This window comes from Lutzomyia longipalpis, chromosome 2 (genome assembly GCF_024334085.1).
Source record: "Lutzomyia longipalpis isolate SR_M1_2022 chromosome 2, ASM2433408v1".
NCBI lineage: Eukaryota > Metazoa > Arthropoda > Insecta > Diptera > Psychodidae > Lutzomyia > Lutzomyia longipalpis.
Window position 1 is genome coordinate 13,147,098 of NC_074708.1, and position 11,887 is coordinate 13,158,984.

The 11,887-nt window shown below is 31.1% G+C and overlaps 1 protein-coding gene across 2 annotated transcripts in view; it reads right to left on the bottom strand.

Moving 5' to 3' along the window:
• LOC129790674 (serine/threonine-protein kinase tousled-like 2) overlaps positions 1-11,573 on the bottom strand; it is a 98,141-nt gene extending 86,568 nt beyond the window's left edge. The window contains exons 1-3 of one of the 2 annotated variants that reach the window (XM_055828318.1): positions 10,535-11,573; positions 10,084-10,144; positions 5,054-5,139 (exon numbers count right to left, since the gene is read on the bottom strand). In XM_055828318.1, coding sequence (XP_055684293.1) covers positions 5,054-5,139; positions 10,084-10,114 — 117 coding nt within the window. In that variant the 5' untranslated portion in view covers positions 10,115-10,144; positions 10,535-11,573. Of the gene's footprint in view, positions 1-5,053; positions 5,140-10,083; positions 10,145-10,534 lie in introns of those variants that run through there. The other variant, XM_055828328.1, reaches the window with a different exon arrangement.
• Positions 11,574-11,887: the final 314 nt, after the last annotated feature.

The following is an 11,887-nucleotide window of genomic DNA, read 5'->3' on the forward strand; positions in this document are numbered from 1 at the left end:
GCGACATAATTTTTTTTTCAATTTTCGATATGTTATAGCTGACTTCAAGACCTTTCAAACAAAAAAAAATTTATGAAAATCTATGGATCCGTTCTCGAGATATGGCCTTTTAAAGATTTGTTAGGGTATGACTTTTCAACTTTTCCCGACTTTGCACGTATTTAAATTAATTTGCGTTCTAGTTTGCTCTCACAAAATTGGTACACTGAAAGAAACACAGCTCTCGTAAGCTTGGTCAGCTTACCAGTACATTTTTCCTTTTTTTGTATTAATTTGAGACAATTTTCTGTCTTGGCTCTTTTTGGGAGCTCTCTCAACGTTAAAAGAAAAACGCAAAATCGCACGAAGGAGAAAACAACGAAAGATGATGGATAATTATTTTCATTTGTGTGCGTGAAAAGAGACAAAATGGGCAAAGAAAAAAAAATAAAAGAAATAAGGTGAAAAAACTGACAACTATATATTCAAGTTCACCTTGTGAAGATTATGGTGTGTACCCCAACTGATGCTTCACCTCAACTCAACATCATTGCGCATCGCATTCAATCATCTAATCGATTCTTTCAACATTTTCCATATACGATAAAATTATATAGGTATGTAGCATCACAATCCCTCCTATATTGCTATCGATATCTCGTGAACTGAGAGAGAGAGATTTTTTTTTTATTGATTCCTAAAAATTTCCATATTACCACCGAAAACGATTCTTTGGAAACTTTTTTTCTCTTTCTGCTCTCATTATGTTCGTTCATTTTTTTATTTTTATTTTTTTTCTATTCCTTCAACTTTTAGCTATTTCTTATAATTTACAAAATTGCTGAGAATTTAAGTTTCATTTTCTTCTTCTTCTGAGTAAGCTTTTATGTTTGAAAAAATTACGCTGTTTTATCTACCTACTAATGTATATATTGCAATATAGCCTAAACAACCAACCTATTGCCAATTGTACAATAATAATATTTTACACAGATAAAATGCCACGTCGATGTACAATTTTTTTTTAACTTCATTTGAAAATTATATACTTGCGCCAATATATATAATATTAATACAATATGTATACACATTATTTATATACATATTCATTTAAGCTTAAGCACACAAGATTGAGTTGTTTGCCTCAAAAGAGGCAGAGAGAGAGAAAAAGAGAGATGATGAGAAAATTACATGAAAAATCGCGCAACCAGAGTTGCAATCGATAAGATAATATTATATACATATTTTTGATTAATTTCACTTGACAAAGAAACCTAATAAAATAAGCTAGAAAATTTAATCATTATAATCATGAAAAATTCTTCATCAAATCCCAAAATAAAACGAAAATTATGCAAATTATTATTATTATTTTATTTCCTTTAACTCGGGTTGCGTCTGCCGCCGTCTTACTACTACCAGCCTCCCCAGGAAAACGGCAGAAAACCTGGTTCTTTGGCTTTTTTAATTTTTGCAAAATTAACAAAACCTAATAGGTAATAAATGTACTGGTAAGATGACCAAGCTTACGAGAGCTGTGTTTCTTTCAGTGTATCAATTTTGTGAGAGCAAACTAGAACGCGAATTAATTTAAATACGCGCAAAGTCGGGAAAAGTTGAAAAGTCATACCCCAAGAAATCTTTAGAAGGATATATCTCGAGAACGGATCCATAGATTTTCATAATTTTTTTTTTGTTTGAAAGGTCTTGAAATCAGCTATAACATATCGAAAAATGAAAAAAATTTATGTCGCCATTTTTGAAAAATTCGAGTTCGAAATTTTCGAAAACAAAATTTTGAGGTTATTCAAAATGGAGGACGGGGGGGTGGGGGGTAAAATTTGACGTTATAATCGGACGTCTTCCAGTCGACTTTTAAACTTTGCCGTTTACCGCAAGTCTCTATCTATTACCGTTCTCTAGCAATTTAATGTTTATGATCCGGCCGGCCGGAAAAAAAATTTTTTTGGCGCATACGTTTTTTGGAATGTGGGGACCCTAATTCGTGCTCATCCCAAGTTTGAGCCCGATCTGACGACTTTCGATTTTGCTCGGTACACAAAAGCTGTGTCTGAAAGAAACACAGCTAAAATTTGAAAAATTTCACATTAAACAACAAACTTTTATGATTCTTTTTAAAGAAATAAAATAAAAATAATAAATAAAAAAATAAATTAATTAATTTAATTAAATAAATTAAATAAAAAAAAACTATGCTTTTCCCACTCAATATTCTCGAGGTCAAGAACGCAAAATATTAGTTTTCTTTGACAAATAGATCAATTTCTGAATTCATACAATTTTATTTTTCCATTTTGCTATTTGTGCCGCATTTTCAAATGGAAATTTTCCACTTGATCAATTAAGTGGGGTGTGAGTTAAAAGAAAATGCTATTAGCAGGATATTTCATAAGAAAAGCCCCCCAACAACATATTGAGAAAATCATGAAAAATTGCCTTCAACTCTGTTTTTTTTTTTCTGGGTGCATTTTGAGTCATTTTAATCTTCTTCAACACTTTTAAATTATTCTACTTATATTCACAAAATAATTATAAATCTCAATGCAATGATCTAATGATTTGAGAAACTGCAAATGCTTCCACAAACTACATACATACAACGAATGAGGAATTTCAAGTGATGTGTCTTCAAAAGCTTTGGCTTCGATTGCACATTGCGCAATAAGCTCAATGCAATGTTGATATTTTTTTTAAATAGCTCTTTGTTTTGTCAACCTTTCATGAATTTTTGTGTCAACATTTTCACCTTCTTTCCCTACCAAACTAAATATTTCTCTGCATATTTTGTTGTACTTGTAGCTTGAGGAACTTTTGATTTATTTTGTATTAATTTTGAGTTTATTTTTTGATTGTTTTTCAAATCCCAACGAATATACTAACCTCAAATTTGTGACAGTTTTTTTTTTAATAAAATTTGACATTACTACATGTCACTATTGACATTTCAAACTCCATAAAATGACTAGAAAGTACAAAAAGAATCAATTTTTCACTCCATATCACCACTCCAACACAAACATTCAGGAATAAATAAAAGAAAGGTAATATATTTGATACAAAAAGTTCCATGACATTAGTTTTCCTTGACATTTCTTCGGTGACACCTGTCAAAAAGTGACAGAAGAGTCAAACAAAAATTATATCCTCACAAAACTCACATAGAAAAAAATTGAATCAGTTTATATTTTGCGCGTAAACAATGGAAGAGTATATATTTGAGTTTATATCGAGCTTCATTGCCAACAATCTCATTGAAATATTGGACAATCATTGAGAATATTATTTCGAGAAAACTCCATGACGTCGTTGTCGCATGACATGAGAATGGATTCACTTCTCTTCATCGCATAATAAAATTCACATTGTATTTCAAAACTTGAGGGTCGTCGTTGCTAATTATTTTTGTTGGTACTTTACAAACACACAAACACACACACAGATTTAAATAATAATAATAGAAGAAAAAAATTTATAATGTAGTAAGCTTCTAAATAAATTCCTCCTTTTTTTCCCCAATTGAAATGACTTATTTGCACTCACATATAGCACAAAAATTGTGATTGAAAAATTTCTCGCGAAGGAGAAACATTGATTTTGAGTTTATATTGATTGTAAAAGTGAGCATTTGAGGGTCACACTGACTCTATTTTCGGTGTATAAAGAATTTTTTTTCTTCACATTTCCACATAACGCGATTGTACTGACGAAATATTTCCTCCCACATAAAGGTATTTTTTTTTCACTTTGATAAGGAGAGACTGAATTTTTTTTTCATATAAAGTACAATAATGTTGAGCTTTGTGAGAAAAAAAAAGAAATCGATAAAGCACTCTAAACGATGAATTTACTTTGGCCTATTTTCAAATACATGGACTACCCAAAAAAAAAATACCCTCACTTTGGAAAAACCCTTTTCCGGCTCAAAACAATTCCTTTTCTCTTTTGTTTGAAAAGCGTATCATAAGTAGAAAATCAATGGGATGTGTACGGAAGAATTCATGTTAAATATTCCTACAGAAGGGCTTCAACTTGCGAACACAATGCTATTTTTAAATTTAATTTTTAAAAGATTTTAAAGAACATTATTAAATTAATCTAATTAGAATTTTTTTTAGCTTAAGAGAAAACTTATTTTGCAATTTTAATTTTAAGAGAAATGAAGAATAAACTGTGTTTAAATCAAGAGTTTAAGATCTTATTCTTATATAAAATTCCGAAAGATTTTGGTTTAGAATTGATTCCTTTAGACGATTTTGAGGTTACACTTTGCAAAAATCTGGAAAAAAATTCGTGGACGTATCTGGGTTTAAAACTGACAAGAATATTTTAAGAAAAAAAATTATATCGGGTATAATATTCGTCTATATTTTAACCCGCGACTTACCTATTGAATATTTACGTAGTAACGTTATCAGAATTTGTTGCTAAAATTTTTTTTTCAATCTATTCCAAAATAAAAATTTTCGCTTCAATTCAGCGACCAAGAAAAATTTAAAATTTCAAAAGAAATTCTTGAAATTTCAAAGATTGCTTGGTTGCTAAATTGGACGAATTATCTACCATTAGGTTAAGTTAACTGATTATAAAGAAATTGCCCAAGATAATGGATGAAATTCTCTACAAAGTCGGACATAAGTTTTTAAGTCAATTTTTAACTTTTCGGTTTCTTTTTTTAAAATCTTTCAAATTTAAGCAAGTTTAAGGTTTTTTAAATTAGACATTGGTTTTTAGCAAGATTTAAGATTTTTGAGCCCTGCCCAAGTTTTTAAACCAGACCTAGGTTTTTAATGCCAATTTCTACTTTTATCAAAATAGGCCTAAATGTTTAATGAACGGCCTAAGTTTTTAATCCAGGTTTAAGCCTTTTTTGCTTGATTTAAGGTTTTTATGTTTAATCTTTTGTTTTTAATCTGGCTTACGTTGTTTAAGCCAAATTTTAAGACTTACTTCCATGTTTTATTATTTGGACAATTTCTTAAGTATTGTGTTCGCTAAATGAAGCCATTCTGTAGGTACAATTTAATTTAAAAAAAAAAAACTCTTTTTAACTTACCCGAGCGCCGAGAAAGCGAGCTTCGAGTAATTCCTGCTTTCGGGGGTCCAATGCGGCCTGGAAATGTTCCATTTTCACCGCAGCACCTGTCCAAATAAAGTAATATTCAACATAGAGACAGTGTTGTAGTTTTAAGACTACATATAGCTACAAAAAAAATCTAACATTGCTTATTGTCTCAATGAAAAAAAAACCTCTACTTTTCGTGAAAAAAAATCAAATCACATTTTTTTTCGCTTTAACCTACACAAAGATTTCTCCACGCGATAAAATAATTCTCTACGGAATTGTATTAGTCTATATATTATGTAGTTTATATATCTAGGTGTGTGCATATATATAGCACAGAAGAATTAGCAGAGCAAACATAAAAGGAGGTGAAGAGAAATAAATCCACGTAATTTATAAAAATTTTCCACTACATTTGTATTATTAGGTGTAATCAAATTCATTTATTCTTTCTCATTCTTTTCTACTCATTTTTTTTTTGTAATATAGATGGCATCTCTATCTCACTTAGTTTTGACAGTCCCTCTTGCGTCTACATACCGCAAAATTGCAATATTTTTAACCTTTATATACCTACCATATAGCTAACTAAAAATAGAAATAACTCTGTGTGATTTTAATCAATTAAATGATAATTGTAGCACCATTTAATCATGATTTAAAACACATAGCATACACTCACACACAGAAACATTAACATTTAAAGTTCCTCATCATAGGTATGTAATGTATCTATTAAAAAACAACTAATATGTATTTTCTCTCCCACAATTTACGTCACCAACTCCCCCTCTTCACAGTGGGTGGGTGGGAATTTGATGAAAAAAAATGTGCATGATCACTTGAATTAATATCCGTTAATTTTCAACAATAAAAATCGGTGAATAAAATATATATTTCAACTTGGCACACACCATTTTATTATTTATTCAACGCACACGTCACAAAAGTCTCGCTTCATTCTTGCTGTCGTGACCCGCTATATATGTAGCTTTTACTGAATATATATATTTTTGATATTGTGTGACAAAAAGTAAATAAGTGCCAGTTTTAAAAGATAATTAGTTGCTGTATATTTGGGTATTTTAATATCAAATTTTGCAATTATGTACGTGTTTTTTGTATATTCTTTTTTACGTCATGCATTCTTTGTGTTAGTTCTCAATATGTTGTAGAACATACATCTACCAACAAACAAACTCATACACACACACATTTATTCCAAACACACAAACAAACAAAACATTCCTCTCTCGATGTTTTTAGCTACCTATGTTATGTAGATTGTGCTCACTCATACAATTTCAATTCACAAACAAACACATTGAAATGAAGTAGTGTACATTTATGCTCTCACACATAAGTGAGAGAATCAGAGTGAGAGAGCATGATAAACTATACTTTCATCTCATTTCTTCCTCACCCACAGCGCCAAAAAATTATCGCGGTGGTTATTACAAATTCACTATTTTGATCAACAAAAAAAAACTCAAAAAACAAAAAATAAACGAAATGTTTTCTTTGCAGATTTAATGAGATATGCTGCACAACATAAAACTCTTCTAAATTACATAAAAATTATCCAATGAAAATTCACCTAAATCTTCTATAGAATATTTTATATTTAAAACTTCAAAACAATTCTTTTTCTGTTAAATTCTTTACAATTTTCCTGCTTTTTCATGACTTGTAAAATGAGATTTTTATTTTTGGTTTTTGTACCTCAATGTAGGAGATGAAATCTTTGAAATTAGCACAGAAAACGCCCTTGCAAACAATGGAAGGTCAATAAATGAAATAGGTCTCTTCTGCCCGTTCACATACATAGCAATATGGCTGCTATGGAAATTTTAGGGAAGAACATCGTGAAGCACAAGAGACATTATTTCTCACAAAGATTAAATTCGTCATAAATAGAATTAAAGAAAAAAACATTAATTTTGTATAAAATCTGGAGAAATTACGTGAAAAAATTAAAATTTAGAATCATTTTTTTATTAAATTAAATGTTTTGAAATCTTTTATGATGCTAAGTAAATACCACACAACCTTACAAAGTTGATCCTTATCTTAAAGGGTCACCACATTGAGACAATACATAACTTATCTTATCTCTACAATTTAGAGAAATTACGTGGATTTGCACACCAAAGAAATCTTTATCTCATAGTAGATTACTTTGTAGGTTACAATATACTTAAGAATTCTAAGTTTAAGTAACTTGCAAGGATCTTCCGCAAAAGATTTTTAATTAAATTAATATTATGAAGAAAAGGGAAAAAATCTTCAAAAAAGAAAGTCTAGAAAAGTTTTTTTTTCTTTCTTATAGTTCTTCGCCTAACTAAATGTTTAAAAAGAGAAGAACAAAATAAAAAAGTTAAATACACTATTACAAAAGTCCGACCTAAGTTTTCCTAAACAAAGGCTCTAATTTTTAAAGAAAAAACTTTAATGTTTTAGGTCGCGCCCAGGATTTTAAAGTCAGGTTTTTCAGATCAAGTCCAACTAAATCTTGTCTAAAAGTATTTGTCATACAAAAATGCATTTAGCCCCAATTTGTCCTAACTTGAAACTAGCCTAAATAACTGAAGCCTAGTTTATGAAAGCTAAAACCTAACCTACAAAACTTAAACCTGTCTAGAGAATTTCACTCATAAATCAAGGCTACTGTTATGTTAATGTGCCTAAAAAGGATAAAAAGACCAATATGTAAATGCTAGCTAGGATATCCGATTAACCTAACCTACGTTTTAAGTTTTTGTGGGCAAAGCTTGTAAAACTTTCTTAATCAAATTGAATTTTCAATCTTGGATCCAATCGAATAAGTCTTCAATTTTTTTTATCATTTTAACCAATTCTAAACCTTTTGTATAATTTGGATAATTTATATTCCAAAATTGTTCTATTATCTTGCTAGAAAAGACAAAAAAAAACAATACTTTTTCATTAATCTTATAGAAAGAACTTAAAGGAATTTCGGTAAAGTATTTAATTCTTTTTAACATGCCTAAAGGAAGAAAGTTTTCAAAACCTTATTATTTTGTCCCATAAACTAAAATTTCAAAAGCTAGGTATTAAATTGAAAGGTTTTTGACATACCTCATCTATCCCTTTATCTAATTTGAAACTAATTTAACACTTTAAGAACCGCGATCAATCTAGCGAGCTGATGGAACTAAAAATAATTTTTGGGGGTTCCTTTGAGCTCAAATATGAAATTTTTAGGAAAAAAAACCTAACTCAAAAAATTTATATTTTTTCGTCCTTTCTGATCCTGTGAGTCCTTAGGGATATCCTTTTGTGGTCATAAAATGATCAGGAATTGTAAAGACATAGTCTTGTACTAATCTGGACTCAATATTCATAAAATAACTATACAAAATAAAACCTTTTCAAAATCGAGCCTTTGGGTCAGCGTATGACCCAATGGACCTGAAAAGCTTAATGTACCTACCTAAAAAGGATTAAATATAAGGAAAATAAATAAAAATAAAAAGACCAAAATATAAATTCTAGGATATCCGATATATACACAACCTACGTCTAAAGATTTTGTAGGCAAAGTTTGTAAAACTTTCTTAATCAAATTTAATTTTTAATCTTGGATCCAATCAGACAAAACTTTCCAATTTTCTAATCCTTTCGACTAACTTGAAATCTTTTGTAAGATTTTGATAATTTGTGCTCTAAAATCGTTCTATTTTATCACGCCAGAAAGGACAATAAAACAATACTTTTTCATTAATTTTTGAGAAAGAACTTAAAAGAATTTCAGTAAAGTATTTATTTCTTTTTTAACACGCCTAAAGAAATAAAATTTTCAAAACATTATTTTGTCTTATAAACCAAAATCTCGAAAATTAGAGGTAGATTCTGATAAAAATCTTTTCTTTTCTTTCCTTACAATTCATCAGTTATAAGATTTTTGGTATTCTGGGAAAAATCTTATAAGATTTTGACATTTTGTTCTTACCTTTAATCGTATTTTTGAAGGAAAATTACTTTTCCAGGCCTCTTTAAAGTTCTTTCTGACTGTCTTCTAGAACAACTAATTTTTTGTTTTCCTTTTATAGAACGACAACAGAACGATTTAAAAGTTATATCTGCCAAAATCTTACAACAAACTTTTAAGTTTTCAAAAAAGAAGAGAAAATATTTTTATCAGAATCTAATCTATCCCTTTATCTAATTTGAATCTTATCTAATCTAATCTAATCTAATTACTAATAAAATTCTTTAAGAAACAAAAATAAAGTTCTAAATTCTTTGGGGACAGCACTAAAACTGCTTGACCGATCATTAAAAACTTTAGGGGAGACCGGGGTTAAAAAAGTCACTTAAGGGTTTGGAAAAAGCTCAAAATATCATATTTCCCAAATAGATAAACGAAATGTATAGCTCATTTCTTTAGGAAATTTACTGCCCTACAACTCTTTCTCAGATCATTTTGTTCTATCTAGCTAGGAAATATAATATTTTAGGCTTTTTCCAAACCCTCAAGTGACTTTATTAGCCCCGCCCTCCCCTACTATTTAATAGTCCAAACCTTTTGGACTTCTACATAGATATTTAAAAGGTTCTAAAAAACTTTTCCATTTTCTGATTTTTTCAAAAAAAAAAAGGCTTCAGCAAAAAAAAATATTTTTATTTTTTTTTTATAGAATTTAGTTTTTATTTATCTAATAATCTAATAACTTTTCACATTTCTGCATTTTCATCTATTTCCTAAGCTTGAGAAGAACAGGAAAAAAACTTTTATTGAACTTCTGCCCAATTTTCCCACACAGATTTCCTTTCTTCCGATTAATAATTAATTTAATAAGCATAATATATTCAAGGGGAATTTGACACACCCTGTGCAAAAAATTATTATTCTGTCGAGATCTCATGAGTAAATATTGCAAAATAATCAAATTTTTACGCCGAATTTCAACCTATTTGCTTATCGAGTGAGCTCTCGGGTGCCTTATCAGCTAATCTCTGTAAAATTCAGCGCAATCTTGGGGGCACTTTAAACTCACCTCCACCGGAATATCGTCGGCGATCAGTCATCCCTTAGGCTCCAGTGCAGCCCCATTTGATCTGAAAAAACAATTAGAACAGAAGAAAATCAATTAGAAAGAGAATTTCTTGTTTAATAAAAATACATTTTTTGAGGAATTTTTCTTCATTGATGGTGCTTGAAGGAAATCGAGACAATTTCGGGAGGGAATTTATTGATTTGTCTTGGATACAAAGAGAATCATGGGGGGCAATATAACTTGCTTTTGCAGAATACTCGCGACTGCTTTTTCCTCTCCTTCACTCAAATACTTCTCAAGGCTGTTTTCAGCACCGAGATGTGCATTGTTTGATGAGGGCAAAAATTTCCGTAGCCAACACCCACAATTGTCTCAATTTTTCTTCTCTCTCTTCGCACCTACAAAGCTCCCGGATGGGGATGGAAATTACTTCATCCCTGATGTTACTTACTTTGGTCAGAAGTTGCTGAAGACTGGAATTTGTTGTTTTTATCTTTCCGGGAGGATGGAGAATGTTTCTTAATCACTAATTATTATTTTTTTAGCACTTTTTTTGTTCTCAGAGGGATGATTTTCTTAGAGACAACACTTGAGGATCCAGAGAAATGTGAGGAGAGATTTTTTGGGGAAAAGAACTTTTTGTTTTTCAGGAAGAAAGTCAATTACTTTTGCTCAGAGCGCTTCAACATCCATTTAATGTGCAACACCCACAAAAAACATGGACGATGGTTGATTCTTTGGGTGGCTGATGAGGTGCTTGTTGATGGAATTGAGTGATTTGGCGCGACGACGATGCCCGGAAGATGCAGAGAAAGAGGAAAGAGTCTCTCCAAATTGATGGACAGAAGATGGCGGCTGCAGATTTATTTTACGTGCAATTAAATTGTTTTTTTCCCACACTGACGACGTCACAACTAGCACGGATAGCTAATCCTGCTACCTGGCTATGCCTGCGGCAATTCCCAGCTACGGCTCCCCGTGCCACCGAATGGATAATTTTCAGAGAATATTCGTCGCAAAATCTTCAAAAGCAACACCGCAACTCGCAGCTCCTGCCACGGAAAATCCGGGAATTTTCCTACGCCGCTGATAATTTCCCTTCAAGCTCAATCTCACTGGGTACACGAAAATTCAGCTAGATGTGCAAAATGCTTGGTGGATTTAGTCAAAAAAAAAATGCTTGGAAAATTGGGAAAAGTCTTCATGCAGAGAAACTCGCGACCATCTTTTTCTTTTGCACCACGAAAACAACTCGCATTGTCCACTTTCGGGTCACTTTATGCACAATTTTACAGCAATTTCACACTCTTCCGTGCACTTTTCACACAACCCACGACCTTTTCTCAAGTTCACACGGGATTTTCCAGAGTTTTTCCAATGATTTTTTGGAGATTTTCAATAATTTTTCACAGCAAGAGCGAATTTTTTTGCTTCACCCAAACCAACGTGAAGTTAGTGGTGTTGTTGTGGTATGGCAGATGAGATATTCTCACCATTACCGGCCAACTTCACGGCGCAAGGAAGTGTCTCTGAAAAATTCGCCTTTCGATTTTGGGAAAATGAAAATAAAGAAATGCTTCTAAAATCACAATTTCAAAGACATTTCCAAGAAAATTACACAAAATGGTTTTATTTGTAAATACTTTGAGAAAATTGTTTGAAACCCGCAGTTTAGTTCACAATTTTCCGCCCTCCGATGGAGTTTCCACATTTTGCCGTCAGGATCGCAGCAATCGCACATTTTTGAATCATCCACGATGCTCAACAGAAAAAAAGAATTTGAAGCTCTGAGAAGAAAAACCAC